Source organism: Hermetia illucens, chromosome 6 (genome assembly GCF_905115235.1).
Source record: "Hermetia illucens chromosome 6, iHerIll2.2.curated.20191125, whole genome shotgun sequence".
Lineage (NCBI taxonomy): Eukaryota > Metazoa > Arthropoda > Insecta > Diptera > Stratiomyidae > Hermetia > Hermetia illucens.
The window spans coordinates 15202554-15228212 of record NC_051854.1 but is presented as its reverse complement, the minus strand read 5'-3'; the positions used below and the strand labels follow the sequence as shown (position 1 = coordinate 15228212).

Below are 25659 nucleotides of genomic sequence, written 5' to 3'. Positions count from 1 at the left end.
GGCATAAGATCATCATGCCCGAAACGGAGAAAGATGTCAGGGTGGTCCGCTAAAGCTCTGGATGAGCAGACTTTCATGGAGGTGTGGTTAGACCAACCTAATAAAGCAGGCGCATCTACGGAAAGAGCTGCCCATGTGGTCCAATGCATCGCCGAAGCGTGTGACGCGTGCATGCCGAGGAGGTGCTCATTCCCCAGTAGAAAACCAAACTACTGGTGGAATGCTGAACTGGCCAGCCTTCGATCAGCCTGTCACCGAGCCAGAGGAGCGGCTCAAAGATCGGTAGGCAGAATCGACCAAGGGCAAAAAGAGCGCGCCTATAAGGAAGCCCGCAAAACCCTCAAGCTCGCCATCCAACGGAGCAAGAGGGAATGCTTTAAGGAGCTCTGTTTAGAAGCGGATGTAAACCCGTGGGGGAGCGCCTATAGAATCGTGATGGGGAGTTTCAGAGACCGATCTTCTCCGCAGATCACGTGCCTTACACTCTTGTTAAAAATTATCCAGGGGTTATTCCCTCATCAAGAGGAGGGCATAGACAGCTTCCAGCGACCTCTGAACGACACGGTAATACCGCCAGTCACCAGTGACGAGCTGCTGGAGATCTGCACTAGGATAGGAGATAATAAAGCTCCGGGTCTGGAGGGTGTGCCGAATAAGACCCTTAAGCTTGCCGTGAAATCCAGACCGGACATGTTCGCTGAGTTGTTCGAAGCGTGCATGTCCGAGGGGATATTTCCTGCATCATGGAAACGACAGAAGTTGGTGTTACTGCCTAAGGCTGGCAAACCACCAGGTGAGCCAACCTCTTACAGACCTATTTGCCTTTTGGACACTGTGGGCAAAATGCTAGATCGAGTAATCTATAATAGATTAAAAAAAGTGAAGCGACGGCGGCTTTACGGTTTCTTACCAGGACAGAGGCAAATCGTCAGACGCTGCCTCACCTCTGCCCTGGGAGCAGCGTGACCGTAGCGGCTCGCAGATGTTGAATGCTCCTTTATATAATTCGTAAAACACGACATGCCTACGAATTATATTGAGCGCAAATCCGCCTTGCTGACCAAAGCTGGCCATGGCTGAAATATTCGTTTTGAGAATGAAGAGGGGTCCTAAGTCCGCATCAACTTAATGCAGGACCGGACCAATTGAGGAGCTTTTTTTAAAAAAGTTTGGGTGCAAGCCCTGCGAGGGGTCCGTGGACCAGAAAAGAAGGAGTAAGTTGCTCCTCAATTGGTCCGGTCCTGCATTAAGTTGATGCGGACTTAGGACCCCTCTTCATTCTCAAAACGAACTATAATAGATTACTCCCGGTTGTTGAGAGCCAGGGAGGTCTCTCAGATCGGCAGTGTGGGTTCCGTAAAGCCAGATCAACCATTCATGCCAACAAAATGGTTACTGGCTTGGCCGAAGATGCAATCCAGGACAGGGGCAATACTAGCAAATATGGTATGACACCGATGACGGACCCCAAGAGTACGTTGTCTCCGCGAGTGTCCCACCGGGCTCCGTACTGGGCCCACTGCTGTGGAACATCATGTACAACGATGTTCTTAATCTTCCCCTTCCGGAGGAAGCCACGGTGGTGGGCTACGCCGATGATATAGCGCTGGTTGTTGTCGCAAAGCATCTCGAAGATGCTGAGTTATACTCATGCGAAGCGATCAGTGCTGTTAAGGGTTGGCTTGAGAGTTCTGGTCTGACACTTGCGGAGGTAAAAACGGAAGCGGTCCTTATCACCAAGCGCCGTAAAAGAAATTTTCCCCGTATTCAAATTGGGAATCATATCATCACTTCTAAGCTTGCGATCAAATACTTGGGAGTGATGATAGATGGGAAGCTTAGCTATAAAGCACACGTGCAGTATGTCTATGACAAAGCATCCACTGCGAGTGTGGCCCTGGCAAGGATGATGCCGAACGTGGGAGGGCCACGGCATGCTTCCAGGTTGCTTATAGCTAGGGTAGTGAGTTCGATATTGCTCTATGCAGCTCCAGTTTGGGGAAAGGCATTGCAGGTTACATTTAACGGTAACAAACTGAGTTCAGTCTATAGAAGAACAGCCCTAAGAGTGTGCTCGGCATTCAGGACTGTCTCAGATGATGCAGCATTCGTCATTTCTGGAATGATGCCCATTGACATCTTGGCAGATGAGATGACGAATATATTTAATGCGAAGTCTATCTCCCCTTTATCGCAGACGAAGAACGCCGAAAGGGAGAGATCGCTAAATAGATGGCAAGAGCGTTGGGAACGCTCGGGAAAGGGTCGGTGGACACACAGGCTCATCCCTACCATCAAGGAGTGGTTGGAGAGACGGCACGGTGAGATTAATTATAATCTTACTCAGTTTCTCACGGGGAATGGAGGATATCGCCAGTACCTGTTCAGGTTTAAACTGGATACCTCACTCGACTGTCCAAACTGCGATGGAGTCCTAGAGGACCCAGAGCATGTATTCTTCCACTGTCCAATGTTTGTGGAGGAAAGGAAGAACCTAGAGGAGACTCTAGGCGAGGTGCTTATACAAGAGAATCTGGTGCGAAGAATGGTAACATGTCAGGAAGACTGGGATGCGATCAACTCCATGGTTGTATCTATCCAGAGCAAACTGCGAAAGGCAGAGGAGATCAGAAAAGCGCGGTTACGTACGCCGCGTAGAGACGAAAGGGGACGAAGCTAAAATGAGCTGCCTCCGCCCTGTGATGTAATACCGTACGGTGGTTCCACGGGGCTTGGAAGGAGTCGGGGTTGTTTTAGTGGGTAAGAATCCCACACGCTGACGTGAAGATTTCCACCTCCTCAAAAAAAAAGCCTGCCAGGATAGAGAACATCCGATGTTCGACGCTGGACTTGCCAGTGCCACGGATGTGGAGGATTTCAGTATGTTGTTTGAACTCGACGAAAATGGTCTGAAAGTGTTCAAGAGCAGTCACTATATAATGCTCTCTTTTCTCCTGACATGATTGATACTCAGTCATATTACCAACCTGCTGACTGAACACCACAAACAATGGGGGGAAACTTCTAAACCGAAAATAGAAGAAGGCTTTAATTAAAAAAACGAAATTCGCTGTGAATGAGGACGTGGGAGGCTGGAATGAAGAATCGAATGAAAGGTGAGAGAATCTTTCGCGGCAAATTGTCAAGAGAACCTTATGACCGCAGTGGGATTCTCACTGATCGCAGCTTACTTTCCTTAACTACTCTCATCGCATATAAGACTACCCTTCATAAAGAGCATAAATGCTTTGCGGCTTCCGAAATCTCTTCTTTTTACCGCACGAAAGCTGACAATGTTACACGACTGCCCTTATTTCTTTCTGGTAAGAAGTTTCGAAATTTTGATAGGATGTGATACGAATATATACATATATGGTTCACCCCTTGGTGGGGTATAGCGCTTTAACCACACCTACGCGTCATTGCTCGCGGTTATCTGAAATGCGCTTTAGCTTCCCAAATTCTTCAGTCGGCTAAAGGAGGGCCCTAAGGTTTCCGTACTTTCCCCACCTACTCCCTAAGACGCTCCGGTGAATTTCAGCCATTCAGACTGAAACTATCCCTTTTCTATTCATGACCGGACTTGGGCTATGGTGCTATCATTATAATGATGTTCGCCTATGGAAACAGAAGCGTTTTCACTACCAGTAAATCTGACTATAAAGGACTGTATATCTTAATATTTCCAATGCCATTCGACGCAAATTTCGGAAACAAAAAGAAGCCGCACGGGGCCAAATCTGGAGAATCCGTGGGATGGGCCTTTTTTCGTCGTCGAATTTGGCTTAGTAGCCCTGTGACCGTTTTGTTCTTCTCCAGATAGTCGATGTAGATCACTTCTAGTGAATCCCATAAAATAGTGGCTATCACCTCTCCCGCCTATAGGACTGTCTTCACCTTCTTTGGAGCACGCCATGTTTCGTCGACGGTCACGAAGCGACGCAGAGACCTTCGATTTGCGCTTAAACAGCGTCAAACACTACTCTGAGGTGGTCTCATGGTTGCGCTTGTTGTCTGGAGTGAGCAACGCGGCACCCAATGCGACGACCGCTTTCTCATACCCAAAATTTCATGCAGGATATGACCCACATGGTCCTTTGAGATGCCTACTGCCTCAGCTAACTCGTGCACCTTCAATCGGTGCCAATGCAAGATAGGGGATTTTTATTCTCATTATCCTCCGTTATAGCCATTTTCGGGGCACCTGATCGTGACTCATTGTTATAATAATTTCCATTTTTCTAAAACACGCGGACACGTTCACTTCCACACGCAGTCAAAAAGTACGAGTCCAAATCGGCTGAAATTTTAATAACAGCAGTTTGGGGGATATCCTACATGATAGTGAATTTCTCTTGCGATAGTGGCGCCATCAGCTGGTGAGGCTAAGTACTTATCGGACTGCCCCCGTACTATTATACTTAGCAACCTTTGGGTATGTAGGTTCAGAGCACTGCACAGCTATTACTGGATGAGAGGGAGAAAGCAGCAGAAAATCAAGGTTAATGATGGGCTGTGAACGATCACTCTTAACCGATGACATGACTGTCTTGTACGCTTGCACTCTTTATGAGTCGGAGTCCGCTTCCTTGTATAATCTCTTAAAGAAACCTGTTTTGATTTTCGAAAGAGCTACTTTCTCGTCTTTCTATATCGGATGTGCAATTCTGCAAACTCAAGTCTACGTTGGGCTTCAGGAGGTTTTCGGAATTCCAGCAGAAATTGAACAGCTACCACCGACCCTATATTCAGCCTCCGAAAAATATTGATCCGTCCCCAGTTCTGGTCTGGATGGCTCAGTGGTTAGAGTGCTGGGCTCTCCTAGCAAAAGGTCTCGGTTCAAATCTGGTACTGGTGGTAGACGGATTTGTATCGAGAATGAATCCCGGATACCAGTCGACTCAGCTAGCAGTCAAATCAGGGTAATAAGCACTGGCGAGCGCAATGCTGACCACATATAGTCTTTAATGAAATGCTCTAACTAACTCTAATTGGATTGTCGCACCAATGATCATTATTTTCCGAGTTGTGGCAATCCCGGCTGATGTCAGATTTTAGCTAACACTAGCACTAGGTGCCAAAAATGTAGATTCGGACGATCCTTCCTACTTAAAATATACAGGGCTCTGATGGTGGTGGCTTGTGTGGGAGACTCCGTTGAGATGGAGATGCTTTAAAGTTTCCAACACCGAACCACACATTCTGCACTGGTCGTTTTCCATCCATTCTTTCATTATGGACTTTCTATTAGCTCACGTGGCGGCCGCGTCATCTAAATCCCTCTGTCTCAGCAAAAAGCTCCCCGGCATAAAGCCATGTGTTCGACAAATGCAAATTCACAAATGACTGCCACTTGTTTTCCGTGGTTTGTCTTCGACTGTCATTCGTCGACCGGTCTTTGGTCCCACTTCATCTCATTCAGAGGATTGAAAGGTCGATCCTTTAAGTTAAATGGAGTCAGATCGCAATCTACCTTACAAACAGCTGCATGCAAGGGATTAACCAGCTTTTTGTTGTAAAAGAAGTGCGTAGTACATCGACTTGGCATTGATCTGTATCGGCCGTTGGACGTTTTCAAGATCGGTTTTCGTTCACGGCGATATTCCGAATGCATCAGTCAGTGAAGGGAGTTGCGATTTCAGTACCAACTTTATACGTCGCAGGAGTTAAAACAGTAAAGCATCCTTCAGATCACCAATTCGAGCCTGGGTTCTTTGCAGAATTCCTAGGTACTTGCAGAAGTCTGCTTCGGTCATAGCTTGAAAATGGAGGCCACCAGTGATATACCCGGGATGCGGCTCGTAATGACCTTTGCGGAATCTTTGATTCAACACTAATTCCATCCGAATATCACGGCTGAACATGTCTACTATTGGCAACAGACTTCTAAGCTTGTCGTCATCTAAGTATTTCGATGTGTCAGTTCTGATCAGCACGTACGCTATATTTTATTGTCTAACCATGCCCTCTAGTATCATTCAGTAGCCATAAAAGGTAGTTCAGTGTCATGCAAAAGGAAAGGGGACTCGACGAATTCCCGTGGAAGATGCCTCTCTGTATATGTATAGGCTCTGAGGTATTGGCACTCCCAGATGAATGCACTGATAAGGTGTCACCTTAGAGCACAAGACTGTCGTACGGAAGGTTGCGGTTCAAATCTCACTGGTGGAAATGGAATTTGTATCGTGATTTGATGTCGGATAGCAGTCGACTCAGCTGTGAATGAGTCAAATCAGGGTAATAATTTCGGGCGAGCGCAATACTGATCACATCGCCTCCTACAGTCTACTGTGGTGTACTGTTACGGTCTTGAATGAAATGCTCTAACATGCTTCAAGACCCTGATCCAAAATGGATTGTTGCACTAACGATTATTATTATGAATCTGCCAAACCACAAAACTTCCAAACTTTCCTCATCTATTCCCGGTTACGCGGTGGCGGTGGCGTACAACCATTAATACAGAAGCTATACAGCCTACCTCCTTATACAACCGGACTTGGGATCGGTTACAGCGGAGTTTATTGGGTTGTGACGAATTGCTTCAGTAATTAATCTTTCCACCATCAATACGAATTCATTTGGCTTGAGGTTTATAGCATTATAGCATCTGAATATGTGATTCGGCTCGTCTGAATCCATCTCCTGGGTTGTTGGTTGCACGATTTCCACAGGTCCATATTGCCCCTTTGACGTTTCTGTCTGATAAAAAAGTACCACTGAGATCTCTATAATGTTCGCAGCAACGTCAAACGCGGATATTAGCCTTCCGTGTTTCTCTACATAGCAGGGCGTTTAGGATTCCCTGTCAGGTAACTTTTTTGGAAAACTCGGGTTTTCAACCCAAAAAAGGGGAGTCCGTGGACTTCAACAGAGGAAGTAAGTTGCTTTCCATGTGGTCCGGCCTGTCATTAAGTGGCTGTGGATTCAGGACTCGCAGCATTCTCAACAAAAAAATGATCCACATTTTCAAATGTCTTGCAAAAGTGCTGCATCGAGGATATAAACGTTTTCCTAATCCATGTAAACAACATTTCCATACGTAAAGAACCTTTTATGTCCTTACGCTGTCCATAAATCCCAAAAATACTAACAATTTTATTGAATTCTATGGATGCAAACTTATTCAATTTTATCGACGAAAAGCAAACTATCAAATGCACAAAAAATCTGTTCTAATACCCATGAACAAGCAACAATCTTCAAGTACTTTCAGATGCATCAAAACGCTTAGATATTTGCACTTATCTCCTCAACGTTCGGTAGCCCCTTCTCATGAACATGAAACCATTTCTGTTGCAAGCGGTGCAACATCCTTGCATCACTCTTCCATCAAGTGAACCAAAAGAAAGCTTAAACGGTCTAACTATTCCGTTTGTAAGTGTGTTCGCCGTGGATGTTGTTAGATATTCTGTCTCTCAATATTTGCGTAATACTTCTTTGCACAGCTATTAGACCGTTTCCTGGACTGTTGGACTCCCTGAGATTTTTTGACTAAATTTCTATTCTAAGGGGAATAGCGTATTTACATAGTTTTTGCAACGAAAAAGGATTGCAGAAATAGTCTGGAGTCAGGGAAAGCTGGAAGCACTTCAGAATGTCTCAGTAAGTGCCACATTGGTAGAACTTGAATATGCTCAAACAGAGTATTTCATGATGGCTTACAGATTTGGTAATTTTAACTTTCAAGTAAAAATTCTGAGATGGAATTCCAATAAAAGGATCATTCTATTCAAGCCGATTAAAATGAATATAAATAAAGGATTTCAAACATTTCAAAACGAGGGCTTCAGAGCATTCACTTTGAGTGGTTGTTGGTTTTCTTGGTAGAAATTCAGATGAGTGAATAAAAATTCAAATTTTGCATATTGGGATTCAAGATAAAAAACAGTAACGCCAATAAAGGAAGCATATAACGTCGTAAATCCACTTTTGCAGGTTTTTAATCTGTTCACCCCCCACCTCTGGTTTTGTTTGAATGACCGAATCCACAGTTTTTTTCAAAGAGGCGGTAAAAACACTGGTCTGAACACGTGTCTACGAGTTGGGGGAGAGGCAAGTTAACTCATTTTAGTTAGGTCCCCTTTCTTCTATGCGCGGCGTTCTTAATGGCGCTTTCCTGACCTCTTCTGCTTTCCACAGGTTACCCTGGATCGTTGCGATCAGACTTCCCCGGTCTTCCACGAACCTCGAGAAGAATACGTGCGCTAGGTTTTCCAGGACTCCCTGGCAGGTTGGACAATCAAGTGAAGTATCCAATTTAAACCAGTACAAGTACTGCCGGTATTATTTTTTAAGAGTGAGCCATCTGGCGGACTCAGGACCACTCATTCTTAAAGAAAAATTAGTTGTATTAGCTGAATCCAGTCTAAGTGCAAACCCGGCGGTTTCGAACAATGTAATTTACACCCTTATCGGGTTTTGAATTAAACAAAAAGAGCAAAACGCCACCTGTAACCGCTTTCAGTCACACTTCTTCGCAGGATACAGTCGCAAAACAGCGTCTGATGAGATCGCCTCTCCTGTGTGGACGAAATCGACCAGTCACAACAGCAGTATCCTCCATAACCGGTGACAAACTGAATGGGATTATAGGTCATCTCCCCAGCCATGCTCCAATGGCAGGGCGCAACCTGTGTGTCCAGCAATCCTTTCTTGATTGGCCCCACTGCTATTGTCATCCAGTTATATATCTATCCCTTTCGGTTGTTTTTTTGGTCTGCAATAAAGAAGAGATGGACTTGATGTTATATATGTTCGGTATCTCCTTATAAGCAATGTAGAAGTACACTGCGGCCCTCCTATATCCGGCATCATTTTTGCTAGAGCCAGACACGTGGTTGATGCCTTTTCGCAAGTATATTCTATGTGCTACTTAAAATAGAGCTTTGCATCTATCGTCACTCCCAAGTATTTGACGCTTCCGTCTTTTCCTCCGCAAGTGTCAGTTCAGTGCAGTACATCTCAACACCTTTCAGATGTTTTGCAACCACAGCCAGTGCGATATCGTCTGCGTAGTACACCACCGTTGCCTCTTCCAGTACCGGAAGATTAAGTACATCATTGTTCATGATATTTCACAACAGTGTGCCCTGTACGGAGCCCTATGGGACACCCGCGACGGCAACGTACTCCTGAAGTTGGTCGTCGGCGTCATACCAGAGCCTCTGCTCTCACAAATAGCTATCGACAATAGCAGCGAGATAGGTGGGAACACCAGTCGTCGCCAGTGACTTTTGTAAAAGGCTCCAATTGGCCGAATTGATTGCAATCCTCGCGTCCAGGGTCAGTACCACGCAATATTTGCTGGCACTGTCATTTCCGAAAATCCCATTATTGGCTAAGCTAGTAATCAATTTGTTGGCATCGATGATTGATCTGGCTTTGCGAAACCCGTACTGCTGATCTGACAGAGCTTGTTGGCTTTCAACAACTGAAGCAATCTATTATAGGTTACCCGCCTCAGCATTTTTGCCATAGTGTTTAGGAGGCATATTAGTCTATAGGTGGATTGGTTCACCTGGTGGTTTACGAGCCTTACGCATCAATACCAACTTTTGCCGCTTCCATGCCCCAGGAAATGTCCCTTCAAACATGCACACTTTGAGCAACTCAGCGAACATGTCCGTTGTAGATTTGACGGCGGCATTCCATCCAGGTCTGGAGCTTTGTTGTCACTGATTCTACTGCAGATATCCAACAGCTCCTTTATGGTTACTGCAGTCATATTTAGACACATCTGAAAAGTACCCTTCCCTTACTGGTGAAAATTCCCTTGATGATTTTCGGCAAGAGGGTAGGGCATGTGATCTGCGGGGATGAGCGCAGATCACAATTCCTGAGGCGCTCCCCCATGAATTTCTGTCCGCCTCCGGATAGAGCTCCTTAAAAACTCTCCTTTTGCTTCACTGGGACCATCTTGAGATTTTTGCGAACTTGCGCATATGCATACCGCTGATTGATCCTGCCTCCCGCACTTTGAGCCACTCGTCAGGCACAGCAGCACACTGATGGAAAGTTAACTCTTTCGCCAGTAGTTTGGTCTTCTGCAGGATAATGTGCACTTTCTAGGCGTGGATACGCCACTTGCTTCAGTGCGTGATATGGAGAACTATATTTGCGGGCCGCCAGCATTAGTAGGTTGGTATAGCCATACTTCCAGGAAGGTTTGTTCGTCCAAAGCTTTCATAGACCTTTCCGAAAGGTTTTTACACTACCTAACTGTGCAGTTTTAAACCTTGTCACTTTACGTCATCATGTTCATCATCAACGGCGCAACAACCGGTACCCGGTCTAGGCCTGCCTTAATAAGGAACTCCAGACATTCCGGTTTTGCACCGAGGTCCACCAATTCGACATCCCCAAAAGCTGTCTGGCGTCCTGACCTACGTCATCGCTCCATGTCAGGCAGGGTCTGCCTCGTCTTCTTTTTCTACCATAGATATTGCCCTTATAAACTTTCCGGGCTGGATTCAGAATTCGGTAGGCTTGTAAGCGACAGGAGAGTGTAGTCGGGATATCTGAGCATCGAACTCGGGAGCAGGATGATGGGCGTCAGGGGGTTCATCTATGTCGTCATAAAAAGGACTCAAGAGGGATTTTGATCCATAAAACTTTCGGCCCCTTCCGGGAGGATCTGTCCTCTAGTATAAAGATTCGTTCCTTCGTCTCTGACCAACTATCAGGATTACTTGGCTTAGCATCATTGGGTTCTTGTAGGGAGACTACATTAACCCATGTTTTCTAAAACCTTGTATTTACAAGGTTTAGGATTTCAGTATTAATCACGTGCCAGATAAAATTTATTGCTAATCTTGTATAAAAGAATCTCCAGAAAACATTTCACATAAAATCATTCTTGAATCATCTTTTCAAGCAGTTTGTTGACAGTGCAACAATTTTGCTGATATAGATTTGAAATGGTGACCTTTTAAAAAGATCCGTCGCTTCAGAAATTACTTGTTTGTCAGTCGAAGCAAAAAGATATTTTGGCAATAACAAATTGTTTTCAATTTTTCTAGGAATTTCGATTGAGGCAATGAATGGTATCATTTCGCTGAATACTACACGTAATCATTTTCCTGGTACTCCGTGATAGGATTTCGAATTTCCTATTTCACTTTATGAATGAGAAATATCTGCTTTAATATGTGATTAAGAGAAACGAATACATATAGATCTGATAATTGCTTTAGGACTCTATTTAAATTGGGTTATTATTTCCTCCAGCAATCGTCCTCATCCTCTCCGCTTGGACAATTCGCATGGCCGTCACAAACTTCGGTTCTGGGGATGCACTCTCCACTTTCACACTGAAATTCGGTGTAACTGCATTCCTCATGCGCATCTGAAAAATATTTTCACTTGCATAAATAGAAATCCTTTCGTATCTACTGAACTGAGAGATATTACTAGAAGAATTCGCTGTATTCTTACCACTCGCAACGAGAGTCAACACTAAGCACAAACAAATGGAAAATAGAAAAATTTTGGAAGACATTTTCAATCACAATAATCACGGATAACTTTCTTATCTAGGAATATCGATTTCGAGCTAAAATGCTTTCTGATGAATATATCTAAACGGTCGGAAAATTGTGAGTCAACTAATTGCATTAGATCCAATTCCGTCGCTTTTCTATTAGTTGGGATGCTAATATGTTGAGCAAACGTTCGCGTACTTGAAAAGCGCGAATATCGTGCGGCTGTTGCAAATTAATAGTTCCAATAAAATATCGGTAACCAATGAGCAATAAATATGTAGATCAGCCACAAAATTGATTGTCTTTTTCAATTAAACCAGAGCTAAAAATAATCCACTGAAGCACGCTCGAGAGAATGAAATTCAGTGTATTCAGTGTCTACGTATCCCTAAAAACAGTTACATAACATTAGAAAACAGGTTCTATGGCATTGATAACTCTTGGAAATCTGAGATACTCCCAGTGGCCGAAGGGTATCGTCATTAAGGTTCCGAAGAAGGGCACTCGTCTTGAGTGCGACAATTGACACTTGATCCACAGAATGTTCGCTGGTTCCCACTCTGGATCCTCTCCTACAGACTAGCAGCACCCTTCGGATCATTATGAAGTAGTATCTGAAGTTTAGAACCCCACTTGATTTAAACTTTCACCACCATGAGCAAGGAATCTATCTTGAATCCTCTGCGCAAGAAATGCACCCTCTCGTCACTGGACAAGACGAATGAAATACTTCACATGTCGCAAAGCCGCGGATACTACAAAAATGTATTCTGAAATTTGCGTACCTGAGACATACATGACCATTTGACATTACTTTCCTATGAAAGCCAAAGTTTAAAGTAGACGTTCCACTCCCCCACGAAACTGTCGTTAGGTATTACTTCACGGGACAGCAATTATGCTGTCATTCCTGTGTGGCTGTTGCTCTCCTTTCTCTTTCCGCTATACGGAGCTTTTTATGCACACTTCCGACTGAAGCATGCGCTCCACCAGAAGATGCACGCTCGGAATATTGGCCCTCCACGCCGCGAAGTGACTACAATAGAATATTGGATGCTCTGCGTCTTTTTCCTTGTCTGGGCAGGTTGGATATGCTGGCGCGTCATCATGCCTAAACCTTTGCAGATATTTGCGACGACTCTAATCAGATAGAAACTGTGTTAGCTGGTAACTAGAGGCTCCGTGATGACGATTGACTCACATTTGGATAATCGGAATCAGCTTATGCGTCCATCGGCATTTCGTTAAGCTATGCCATTGGGTCTACCATCTAACTATTGATGACGCCCTTTCCTCTCTCTTAATCCATTGCACAGCGTCTTGGGTTGTCGTTCTCCTGATGTACTTTCGTGACATCCCTTCAGCCTGCTGTGTCTGCTGGCAACACCCCGTCTATAACCAACGCCGCGTCGTCTGATTTCGTTGGAAAGCCGCAAATCACTCTCAAGGCACATAATATGTACGAGCGCAATAAGCTTCTCTTGATATTTCTAGTTGTTAATATCGCAGCCCATATAGGAGAGGCATAGATCAAAACTAAGTTAATGACGCGAGATATCAACATTCTACCAACGTATTGGAGTTCGCCTCCTTGCTCTTTATGATTTGGCTTTAAACCTTTATTTTCAGGTTTTTTCGACTAGATCGACGAGCACTATCGCGGCAGTTTCGAGTCAACTTTTGGCCTTTCAGACTGCTGCTGCCTCAATCTTGTGGAGGCATTTTGCAACTACAACCACAGCAAAACCTACTACGTTTACCCTTTATGGGAAGCGCAGTCGGAAGAGCGGACCCAGTACCGACCCCTGAGGGACTGCAGCTTAGACACGGTAGTAATTTGTGTCTTCGTCGCTCTCGTACTTTATTTCCCTGTCTATAAAATAGTTAGACACTATGTTTCTCGGCTAACGCGGAGTGTTCATTCGGATGAAGGACGCTTTAAATGACCGATCAGTTTACTGAGGTGAAAGCAGTCTTCACGTACAATGTGATCACTGTTGCAGTACTCTTTGATCCTCATCGCCATCTCTCACCTTCTATGGCAGTGGCTGCGGTATTGACCTTTACTGCATTGACGAGCGACCTTTCCTTTCGTGTTCAGCTGTCTCGCGCAATCTATGGGCAATTATTCCCTCCGGTATCTTCCCCATCATTTCTATAAGTCATATTGGGTGATATGTTGACGGATCGCCAGGTTATTTTTTCCTTTTGGTAACAAAACGTTGCTGTTTCCATTGTTTAGGGTCTCTAAACCAGCTGAACCGATAGCTTCAATAACTGCGCTCAATCTTTCCGGGAACAGTGTCTTCGCTATTGATGCCAACATTCTTGGAGAAGTTACTTGCGATGATTTCTTTCCGTTTATTTTAAACATCACCACTTTATAGACTGTGCCTCGGGGGTTTGCGTCAGCTTCGTTGCAGAGATTTTTAAAGCTTCTGTTTTTGCTTTGTTTAATTGCTTCCGGCAAATGGTGCTTCAATTGTTTGAGTGTGGAGGGCAGCTCCTGGAAGTCCAATCTTCTTCTAGAACGTTGAACGATTTTTCAGGCTTACAGGCATTTTTCCCTCAGTATCTTTATTTCCTCACTCCACGAGTATCATGGTGAGCTTCTTCTGCTTGGAACACTTCTCGGCATTGCAGCATCGTTGACAACAAAGTAAAATTAGCTTTTCTGCTGATCGTTAGTTCATACTGGCGGAATTGAAGAGAGATGCCACTGGGCCCTGCTCATTGCCCCACTGACACTAACGCAAGCCAGTGTTTGAAGTTTGTGTATCTTCCTGCCTGTTATGCTGGGTTTAGTTCTTTCTGCCCAGATTATCGCCCCGTAGATATCATTGACCTTTCTATTGCAGTCCATTCCCCATTTTTTCCTTGCTATGGTACTGCAAGTCATCAAGACCCTCTTAGTATCCCGACATCTTCCAGAGTAATTTTTGGTCTAGGTTAATTCCCAAATATTTGACCTGTTTCTCGTTGCGCCTCTATGCCATGAACCCAATGGCTATCAAGTGATCAAACTTACGCTTCCTAGTGGATCAGGGCATCTCTGTGAGCTATGTATTATCGAAGGCTTATTCGATATGCAAAAATGCACACAGTGCTATTTCTCTTGTTTCTTTGGCATCCTGTAATATATCCGTCAGCTGATACAGGGTAGTTTGGGTTGACCTTCCTCATGTAGAGGATTCCGGATTAGAACGTTAGTTCTTAGACAGATTGTTCTGAAAGATTTTTGGTGAAATAGATCTTTTTTAAGTGCTTTCGGAATAAAGACCACTTCTGCCCCCCTCCATGCCCTTGGTATATATCCCAAGGCTGTCCTGCCTCTTACCACCCTTAGAAGAGACTGTAACTTGATTTCTACGCCTCTTTGAAGTAGTGCTAGGAAGATGGCATCTACTCTGCCCTCCTACCCTATCTGCCGAGTATACTTTTTCTGCTAGTTTCCAGCTCTCCCTTTTTGCCTTTTCGTTCGTTGTTGGGGTATCAGGTAGATTGTTGTCGTCCTCTGCCGTGGGGGAAGACCCCAGGAAATGAACTATTAGAAGCAAATGTACTCTGTCTTACTCATTTCCGGTAAATGACCTATCTTCCTTTTTCAGGCAAACAGCTTTCTGCAGCCTGGATGCTTCTGTGGTTTGTCCTATCTTGTCACATAATTCTCTGAGCTGTTCCGATTTACTTCGCTAATCACGTTGCTGCCGCCGTCAGTGAATTTTTGTAGTGTCTAATGGCTAGTGTCCAGTTTGCTTTGCCTGATCGAAGAGTTTTCAGACCACTGTTCTCAAGTTTGCTAGGTTCCTGTTCTACCAGGGTATATTCCTTGAGGACTTGATTATTTGAGGCGGACAGATGACCTCATATTCGTTAATGACGACTTTGTTGAGGTCTTCCACCACTATTCCCAGTTCTATTATAGTTCGCTCCTGATATCACCATCCGTTGTCCCGGGAATCTTTATTATTGTTTTTATTTCGGAGTTGCGTTCAATGTCGAATCTGATTATTCTGTGACTTCATAGAGGGCTCATTCGACACCCTTCAATTCTTGATCAGCCCGTTCACCAGAGTAATGCTAGAGTTATGTCTAGTACTTTTTATCTAGTGCTGCTCACGAACGTTGGGAGTATTCCCTTTGTTGTTGCCAAGAAAAAAACCAAGAAGGTGGTCATCTCTTCGATTGGTGTTACTGTTTCTCCATACTTCGTCATAGGTGTTGACATCGCACCCGAAGAGAAGTGGTTACGCCTTCCTTTTGCAGAACTTTTCCGATTTAGCGGCTAATTCCGATGGGATTCGGACATCGTCTCTTAGAAAGAGTAGTCTAATGCTACGACTGCTTCCCCAGTTCTCCCCGTGGCTTCCAGTGAAACTTGAACCGCTACAATGTCTCTGAACAGGAACTCTAATACACCTACGTTTAAGAATAATGCAAGCTTTTGGTTTTTCGGAAGAGGAGTACTAAATTATCTGCCTACGTCCTCCTTGCACCCAGTATTTTTAAGCCAGTACTATTCCAATGTTGTCTTTGGAGATTGCCCTGGCAATCACTGCACTGTTGTTGCAAAGTGGAGGTTTACCTGGGCTGGATCTTCTGTCGGAGTATCAGCTACCCTGAGCCCTTTGGAGACCTCGGTAGTTTTTCTACCTGATGCTTTTTCCAAAGTATCCTTCCTCGACTTCTCCTTGTGCACGTGCAGAAATATGTTGCCAAATCTATATCAACTCATCTATCCCAATCGTAACGAATTTGCCTTTGACTTCCGCCTTGCTTCTGAAGACTGTTCATAATCTCCCAAAGAGACCATTATTTTGAGTAATTAGGTGGCCTATAAGATCCTCCGTCTTTAGCGTTGCGGCTTCGAAAAGAAACACTGTCGTCATGTGTGCCGTTGGTGTATCATCCCCATTACATGTTGAAAATTCTGCTCCTTTGCGGAGTTTTGCACTCACCTCTGATCTACCCGGGTAGATCAGAGGTGAGTGCAAAACTCCGCAAAGGAGCAGAATTTTCAACATGTAATGGGGATGATACACCAACGGCACACATGACGACAGTGTTTCTTTTCGAAGCCGCAACGCTAAAGACGGAGGATCTTATAGGCCACCTAATTACTCAAAATAATGGTCTCTTTGGGAGATTATGAACAGTCTTCAGAAGCAAAGCTGGGTTAGGCTTTTTGGGTTGGCGTTGGTTTTTTAGGAGCACATTCTCCTTATGTGGGCTGATCTCTGCTTCTCTCCACTTTCTTAGTTCCGACAATGAAAGCTTAAGTTTGTGCTAAGCCTTCTTAAAGGCCTCTTCTGGTATCAGGCATTCCTTCAAATAACGCAAGTGCCATTTGGCACCTGCGCCACTGAGGCCCGTCTCCTTCCTGATTCTCCTCATCCTCAGAGCGAGACGGGATGGCTTGCAGGGAAATATTATACATTCCGCATCAGTCTATCCTCCAGTCCAATGGGGTGGAACTTATTTTATACTCGCGAAAAATTCCCAAGTAAAATTTATTGATCAGTTATAGATAGTGAACATATTTTCTGTTTTGAAATTTATATATATAGATATGATAATTGCTTTAAGCTTTTATTCGAATTGGCTCGCAATCGTCCTCATCCTCTCCCTCTGGACAATTCGGATGGCCATCACAAACTTTAGTTCCGGGGATGCACTCTCCACTGTCACACTGAAATTCCGACAAACTGCATTCCTCATGGGAATCTGGAAAATATTTTCACATGCATAAGTAGAAATCCTTTCGTATCTACTGATCTGAGAGATATTACTAAAAGAATTCATTGTACTCTTACCGCTCGCAACCAGAGCCAACACTAAGTACAAACAAATAGAAAATAGAAAAATTTTGGAGGCCATTTTCAATCACAATATTCGGGGATAACTTTCTTGTCTCAGAATACCGATTTCGCGCTGAAATGCTTACTCAAGAAGATGTCTCAATACTCGGGAAGCTGTGAGGCAACTAGCTGCAGTGGTTCCAAATCGGTCCCTTTTCTATTGGTTGGGACGCTAATATATTTAACAAACGCTCACGTACTTGAAAGGCGCGAGCGACGAGTGATTGTTGTAAATGAATAGCTCCAATAAAATATCGGTAACCAATGGGCAATAAATATGTAGATCACTCATAAAAATTGATTGCCTTTTTCAAATAAACCGGAGCTAAAAAGAATTCAATGAAACTCTTGTGTTTCGTTGTTGCATCTTCCTAAAAGCAATCACACTTACATAACAATGGAAAGAGCTTCTGTGACCTTAACAACCCTATTCTATAATAGTTACCACTCATGTAACAGGAAACGAAATACTAAACCGCATTAACCTATAATGATGTTTACAGGAAAATTCACTATATTTATGAATTTGTATTAAAATCTAATAATTGCTTTAGATACAATCGTAAATCCTGGTACAGTTGTGATGTTCCTTAACCTGAACCGGAATCTTGAAATCAGAAACTGGTTCCCAGGACAAGAGACCGTGCCTTGTGGTAGCCGTCAGAAAGAACACGACCCCAGATTGGCCCCTGCTACCACTTGACTTTCCAGGGTAGAGAAACGTATTGCCATTAGTGTGGTAAGGGGGAAAGGAGAGGAGAGGAGAGGAGAGGGAGATAATATGGTTGAAAATCCTGCTTGAGTTTGAGAGAGCGAGATTTCAGAGGACCTTCGCTACCGTTGTCGACGAGCGTACGTGTGCGTGAAGTGAGTCCCTATTCGATGCATTGTTGACGTTTCAGCAGCAATAAAGTGTCAAAAATTGCAGATTGCTTGCCCGTAAATATGTAACCCTTTTAGTCGGCTCTTATGACTGCCCTGCGCGGCCCCTGCACTTTCGATCGGCGAAGGTTAAATTTTGATATTACTCGAAAAATTGCGTCCATCCTTTTCATATTTTCCCAAAAAGATTTCTCGCATGTCCCTAGAAAATATGGTTCTGAGGTGGAACCCTGCTATCATTATTTTCGTCGAGTTGTAAAGGGGCCGTAAATTATGTGTCCTGAATTCAGATCTTGTCGTTTCGGTGGATCTTGTCAATTGAATGTGTTAATTCTACATGTTTAGGCCGTTTATGTCATTTGGCTCTTGCAAATCGCTCCTAATATTATTTTAAGTCATCGATGGCCTCCTGCCAGCCTTGGTCAAACCATCTATTCCTTTTCTGTCAGTTTCTCTGCAGCGGTATTGATTACGGTTTTCAATTGACTTTATAGTATAACATTATGCATAAGTTTGGTATTCTAATAATCTGAACATATTGCGATGCCACTTTTCCCATTCTAGAATTTTTCGATTTCGAACCTGATAGCCACTGTGGGTCTACTATTTGGATTATTTACTTTATGGTATCGGTATCCTGCTCTGACCACTATGGTCCCTGTTACAATTTACCTCGTGGTATGAACACACGTCAAGAATAGTAGTTGCAATTCTTTTCTCAATAAGGATGAGGTTAACCTGGTTGAACGTCAGTTCATCTGGTAAGGCCTGTCGATGAAATTGCCATGTTTCTGTAGCAAAGGGGATTCTGTGAACCTATCTCCGTTCTCATTAGTTAAATCGGAAAGACCATGCCCCCGCTTAGAACTCCCGTCACGAATTTTTCAGAGTAACACCCAAGGCTGCCAACAAACTTCGTCTCTACCGAAACGTACATCCCCGTGAGCATCGATTTTCGGGAGTAGAAAAGAATAGGTCAGAATCAGTCAGAGCTTTAGGGGGCCGAGTCGGCGTTGCCACTTTATGTTGGACAAGGTACACTACGCGGAACGCTCGGTGGCTCAGCGTGTTGTCATGGTGCAACTCCCAATTGTTAACAATGCATCGCGATCTCAAAAACTTGGTTTTGAGAGATGCAGAAATCAGCAATCATACTGGTTCTCATCCTACTGGCCGAAGGGTGTCCGGAGCGGCCTTCGTCTTTCACTCATTCTCTTCCCTCTCTCAACAGCTTTTTCCATTCAAAAACAGACACTGTCCTCTTGATAACATCACTGTAGGCCTCCTTATCACGTCGTGAGTTTCTTTGTCGGTTTTGCCAAGGTGTATCGCTGCTCCAGTAGACGCTCCATGTTTCTCTGTGACGAGGCAACCTGCCCTCTTTAACCGACTGCCAACTTTCTCTCGCTCGCGGAGACCACCTCTCACCTTTCCGTTCTACCGATTTCAGAACATACCATGTCTGTTATATATTTGATTGTTCTGATGTACGTGGTGTGGCAAAAAATCTTGTGGACGACAAAAGCTATACCGAATTTTTGAGTTCCTAACATTTTCTCATTTTCAGAAGCGGTGAGCCTTCGGGACCCAAATACTTTACTGCCCAATAGTTCCATATCCTGGACCATCAGGGGTTTCGTCTGGTATTTTTCAGTCTCTTCGATGATTACCGTAAAAGCGCCAGTTCAGAACAGGGAACGCATGCTGTAGGTTCCCAGCAAGTAGTCCTTTTTCGTTGTATTTCCGACTCTGATCGATCTTTTGGGATCCAAGACAATATTATTCTGTGTGCAGATTGTCAGTTTGTTGCACAGAACAAACCCTGGAGGTCTAGCTATACTGTCTTTATTTTACGGGACCGAGAACTTTTCTTGCAATTTTCGGAACTTTTCCTGATTTTAAGTGCCTATTAAAATGAACCAACAATTAAATTGGTTTCCCCATTCCGTACAGCACTCCGAACCAATCGTAGACTATTCGAAAGTTTTTCTATTCTAATTTCCAATGTTCAATCCACGACATTGTTTTGATCAAACTTCCATTACTTAACTGGCACGTTCAGTTCAGTTTACTTACCCAAAATAACTAGTTAGTTTTTACAGAAACTCCGTACTTCGGAGCCAAACGTGATATCCTTCTAAACACTTTTCGGCTAATCAAATGTCATCATAGGAACGCAATGAACGTGAGCCCCGTGCAAGCGTACGTGAGGGTAGGGGGACGCAAGCAAAACAGTTTTGTGGGTCATCAAATCAGTTTGCCAGGAACATGACTAGAATATTCAAGTGAGTGTCAATAAAGGCGTCGTACAAATAGCCGAAGGGACACGGCAGGAGCATATTTTCCCTTCCATGGGTATGAGTCTGCCAACCGATTACAAATCCTGGGCATCATAGTATCGCATCGTTGAATCAGCTTTCAATCGAAGGCGAAAATAAAGTTGAGATATTCTAAGGGTGGCAATAACATCAACATGTTGTTGTGGAGTAAGCAGTCCTGGGCTTTAGAATGTGTCTGGTAAGGATAGGGCGGAAAGCTAATGGCTGGGTGAGGCTCAACAAGAAAAAGAGATTTTTGCGATTGTTTGGTTAATTTTTCCTTGACAGGACTAGCATTGGGCGTGGAAGGGATCAAGTTTGAATCGGGCATGAATTCAGTCCCGCAAACGATTCCAGGTTAGGAGTAGTCATCAAAATTATTGGGCAGCCAAGGTACACCAGATGGGTTTTTGACTGAGAGCATATTTAAAACATTTTAAATGACTGAAGGAGTTCATTCCATTTTGCTTCCGTGCACACTCTCATTTTGCCATCCAGGAATCCTCCGGTTACTAGTTCACTACTACTCTCGAGAGTCACAGTTGCTCAATCACCCATCAAATATCCTTTGGAATTGAAACCACTGAAATATGCAAACAGTTTTCGTCGCCACTGTACGAGGTGTAGTTCAGCCTACCCGAATCCATTTTGTAGAGTCAACCAATAAAGCATGCCTTCTATCGGATTACAAGGAACTCCATCCGGAATTGGATTCTATCGATATTCGGTCATTACCAATCAAATACTTGAAGAGATTGGGGCACGGATCCTTTGTGTCCTATTTTCATCATCAATTGACGAAAATTGACGAACACAGAGTGTAAGTGGACTTAAGGTACGTGAGATGAATTCAAGTGAGGAACAATGGAGTTGCTAATCATGTGATGGGTAACTGAACCTTTTTTGGTGAAAGCCGAACGTAACAGTGTGTAACGGCCATTAAGTGTATGTGTATCGGGAATAGGTTTAGGATCCCAGGAGAGAATTATATTGTCGAAACTTCATTGAGCATTTGAGTTAGTTTCCAAATACTTTACTTTGCTCTTGCTTTGATTGGAAACGCTGGTGCACAAGGATTCGTTGAGGGATATAACCGACGATTTTTCAAAACATAAAAGTTAATGAACTGTGGTAATGAGTTCTGAAGCGTTATTTTGTGGAAGGCCCTAAGAGACAGAGGATTTTGCTTTTTACGTGAAGTAAATTTCAAAAGTGCTCTCGGTAGAGTCGGCTTTAGGGAGTACTCCACCCTTCTCCTTACCTTAACGAAATTGCGCCTGCTAGTACCAATTTTCCATTATAGTGAAGCGTTCCTTATCTAGCTCTTTCTACTTTATTATACTCAGCAGGATTCTTTCAAAAAACCATAAAAAATTGACTTCCAAAGTAAATCTAACAGAAACCATCAGTTATAATAAGAAGACAGTTTAGTGTTTCACCCTTCTACGAATGGTGTCAAAACGGTAAGTCATACACGGAAGTGGGAGTTGAAAATATCTCCCAACTTCACTCCTAGAATGGCAGATGGAAATATGCCTTGACTAAGGATCGCCTGATGTCAATGAAAATATGGCAATGATAACTGCTTGGATGGCTAATGATGCATTGTTAAACATTCTGTCCTCAAAAAAAGTCGATAAATTTGGAGTATTTTGCAATATGTTGTACCCGACAAACCGGTTTTAGCGAATTTGAGAACGTCTTGCACAGGGAGAGAACGTGCAGATTTTGCGTTGAAAAAAACTTTTCCAAGGAAGCTTCGTGTAACGTATTTATTACACATTACCGAAAGCACCACCCCATTTTTCCCAAATGTTAGTTCAAGGTGCAGTACCCTCTTAAAAGCATTACCAAGATTTTTATGCCATTTTCTCAAAGGATAGTAAAAACGGCAGACCCTTGGCGAATCAGACTGTCTGCGCCCTCATGGCCAGCGATATTCACACGTGCCCTGGAACCCACATCATCGGTGTTTCCTTCGGTTTACCAAATTTCAGAACTGGTAACAGCTCCACGCCAACTGGTTTCATATAATATTGCTATGTAATGCTGATAACGCTGCTTCAATGTTGAAACAGATTTGAATGCTACGAACCCTGCATTTCTGTCGCAAATGTTCCTTCCTTTACCTGGGAAGTCATTTCATGCCAGTTCGATAATCGAGATTTCCGAGAACACCTTTGTGCCTGATCACCCTTCTATGAGTCGTGGAAAAATTTGAAAACCAAATAAATTAGGGTACATTGGCATTGCTTCCGGTGCTTAGCAAAGTGTCCATTGCCAAGAGGAATAACTGTGGACAGCTCCTAAGGTACTAAAGTAATCCATAGTCTGCATTTTCCCCTACTCCAACATGTGAAAAGTATTGACTTCGCGAGTTTGCTGTTCTGGTAGTTCCACAGCTACCTAGAGAGAACATATCCCTTACAAGTCGGCCAATCTACCTACCTTTCCAGTCTCTTTAGTAAGAAGGTGTAAAACTGCTTACTCGGAAGTTTTTTGCATCCGCCGTTCTAGGTTTCGGCAAGTGGTAGGAATGTAAGCATGCACCAACTAAGGCAAGAATGATGTCATAGGGGTGTCTATAGAGCTGGTTAACGCTATTTTGCATGCAAAAGGCTAATCTCTGCATTGGCGCCTGTATATGGCTGTTTCTCCCGAGTTTTATTTAGGATGCTGTCTAGAAGAGGCACTCCAAGCAGATGACTTGCCGTTTCCTCGCTCTCTGTATACTTCTCTTATGGAAACATAAGTTACGGAGCTGTTGGATACGTCCATAATTAGGAATCCGCTTAAACTTTGCGGTGCCACTCAGAAATCGTATCTCGTGGATTCAAAAAGGGGCGATTGAAGGTGGGTTCATTCCCATTACGAAATCAATGAGGGTCGGCCCATGCTCAGTACGAAATCAATGCGCCTGAAGCCTCGGCGTGGATGGGTTGAAAAAAGTGGGTTCATTATCTAAATAGAAGATCCGAACTTGGGTTCCCATTAAAAGTTCGAATAGTCTGGATTACCTCGGGTTTATGTTAGAACCTACCCAACAAATGTTGTGGGCGTTAGTTAGCATATCAGCCTGCTATTGCATACATTTTTTCTGTGGGTAGGGTAGGTTAACGCACAGAATGTGGGACTCCCGTCGGACTACTAACTTCCCCGTCATCAGAAAACTAATTGGGAACCGTTTGACACATTACGTTGGGCTAGCGCTTTCGCTCTACTTGGATTTGGGTACCTTCAAATCAAGGAATTCCTATCACCAACAAGAGAAAAAAGGAACAAGGGAGTTGTTAGTTCAAGCAATCCCTGCTATCCGGTCCCTCCACTGGCCGAGTTCAATCTTCTTCGCAACAAGAAGAACCCGAATATAATGCGAAACACAACTTCATCTTGCAGCGTTCCTCAGCATCGCTCTGACGACGTTGCCTGAAGAGGGTTCCCCTGTGACTGCATAAAATTGCTTATGAAACCGATCCCATCTTCCACAAGAGGAAAAGGTATGATCAGCATCGTCCACCACTCAATTGCCGAACTAGCAAGTAGGAGACCGTGCCTTGCCAATCTTGTCCAAATAAGACTGAAAACCTCGATATCCACGTAGAAGCTGGATAAAGAAATAATCAATCTCACCATGCTTTCGATAGAGCCACCAATTTAAATTGCCGATGAGCCGCGTAAGAGAGTTGCCCCCCCAATTAATGTGCGTTGAAATTCTTCACGGGGAAATACCACTTTTATGTTTTCTCCCTTGCGGTTTTAGATGGCTTTACACTCCTTAGCGAGAAGGAGCAACGGGGATCTCCACCGCGATCACCATCATGGCCGTTTCTGAGATAGTGCGGTGGCCAGACGCCACCCGCAAAACTCCCCGTCTCTGTACTTGAGCAAGGCGCTTACAATACGTCTCTTTGATCAGCCCATACCTCCGAGCTGTAGAGCAAAACAGACTGCATTGTACCCTTAAGAAAACGTCTGCTGCTAGATGTTGGGCCCGTAACACTTGCCATTAACCCACTCCAGGCCGAGAATTGAGCTGCAGCCTTATCTGCTGATACTTTTATTTGCTCGAAGAAACTCATCTCCAAATCGAGCGTTAAACCAGATAATTTAACCGCTGGTTTTGACTCTATAGTCGACACGCGGATTGATAGGGGACGCAGGGTCGGTCAAAATGACTACTTAGGTTTTTTCAGTCTGTATTGCGCCTGTTCAACAGTGCGTCCGGCAGCAATTGCCGCAACATTATCTGCGTATCCAATCAGGTTATGGTATGTCAAGCCTTGGCAGCGTGTCATAGGAAGGGTTCCAGACATCCGGCCCTAGGATGGATCCCCGTGCTACCCCACATATGATCTCATCCTCCTTTGGCCCTCTAGCATCTCATAGAACAGAGAGTGACTTCTCAGATAATCCCTTAATATTCGCAATGTGCCCAGCATATCTGTCCATCTTAAGGAATTGAATACATTACTAATATCAATCGCTCTGGGGAACACTATTCATCGAAATCGGCGCCTGTGCACCTTTGCTTTATAAACCGTTTGCACAACTTCCCTGAAATCATCGCTATAAAACCATCGTGGGGCAGCATGTATCGCTTCAATGAGTCTACCCTTGTGCCGTGTGGACCATACAAAGTGACCGGTATGCACACGGTAGCTCAGGATCACTTGTGGCTTTGCTGATCAGCGCAAGCCTTGCCACCTTCAGGCAAGCGCTAAATGTGCCTTTTATAGAGAAAAGTGGGAAATCGTCGACGGCCTTTACGTTGCTGTCAGGGAATATTGTCCGTACAATTTAGTTCATCTGCTCGGCCTTAAGTGAACAAAGTTTGCGCAGAGCCCCGATTTTTCGCGCTGCTAGTTTATAACCGAGTCCCCACGGATTCCCATTCACCTCGTTGACCAGATCCTGCTAGCTTTGCTTGTGTCCATTGCGCTGAGGAGTTTCTTTTGACTTATCTGAACTCTGTCATTGTGCTATATGCCCCTTTCGGTCGTTTAAATACTGTCGAGGAGAGGCTAAGAAGTGCTGACAGTTGAAGCCGTTACATGTTACGCATTACGTTTGGGTTCAACTCATTGCAAAGAAGATAGAGCTTGACCGGTGTAAGGGTCA

General features: G+C 44.1%; 2 protein-coding genes across 3 annotated transcripts; both read right to left on the bottom strand.

Annotated features, from left to right (window-relative positions):
- Positions 1-11114: 11114 nt before the first annotated feature.
- Positions 11115-11623, bottom strand: LOC119659755 (transmembrane protease serine 2-like). The gene is made up of 2 exons (XM_038068017.1): positions 11437-11623; positions 11115-11347 (listed from the first exon to the last, which is right to left on the bottom strand). Exons 1-2 carry the CDS (start codon positions 11498-11500, stop codon positions 11217-11219), a joined length of 195 nt encoding a protein of 64 aa, XP_037923945.1. The 5' UTR covers positions 11501-11623; the 3' UTR covers positions 11115-11216.
- A 5353-nt stretch (positions 11624-16976) lies between these two features.
- On the bottom strand, positions 16977-17552 carry LOC119659950 (low-density lipoprotein receptor class A domain-containing protein 3-like). 2 transcript variants are annotated; one of them, XM_038068298.1, is made up of 2 exons: positions 17273-17552; positions 16977-17207 (listed from the first exon to the last, which is right to left on the bottom strand). In XM_038068298.1, exons 1-2 carry the CDS (start codon positions 17358-17360, stop codon positions 17065-17067), a joined length of 231 nt encoding a protein of 76 aa, XP_037924226.1. In that variant the 5' UTR covers positions 17361-17552; the 3' UTR covers positions 16977-17064. The 2 variants fall into 2 exon arrangements, with proteins under 2 accessions (XP_037924226.1, XP_037924227.1); XM_038068299.1 differs by having other exon boundaries at positions 17297-17508.
- Positions 17553-25659: the final 8107 nt, after the last annotated feature.

Excerpts from the sequence above, each read along its gene's own strand:
- LOC119659950 (XM_038068298.1), bottom strand. The coding sequence starts at position 17,360 with ATGGCCTCCAAAATTTTTCTATTTTCTATTTGTTTGTACTTAGTGTTG. Across the intron at positions 17,208-17,272 it reads GAGTACAATGAATTCTTTTA|ATTCCCATGAGGAATGCAGT; the intron begins GTAATATCTCTC and ends AATATTTTCCAG.
- LOC119659755 (XM_038068017.1), bottom strand. The coding sequence starts at position 11,500 with ATGTCTTCCAAAATTTTTCTATTTTCCATTTGTTTGTGCTTAGTGTTG. Across the intron at positions 11,348-11,436 it reads GTTGACTCTCGTTGCGAGTG|ATGCGCATGAGGAATGCAGT; the intron begins GTAAGAATACAG and ends AATATTTTTCAG.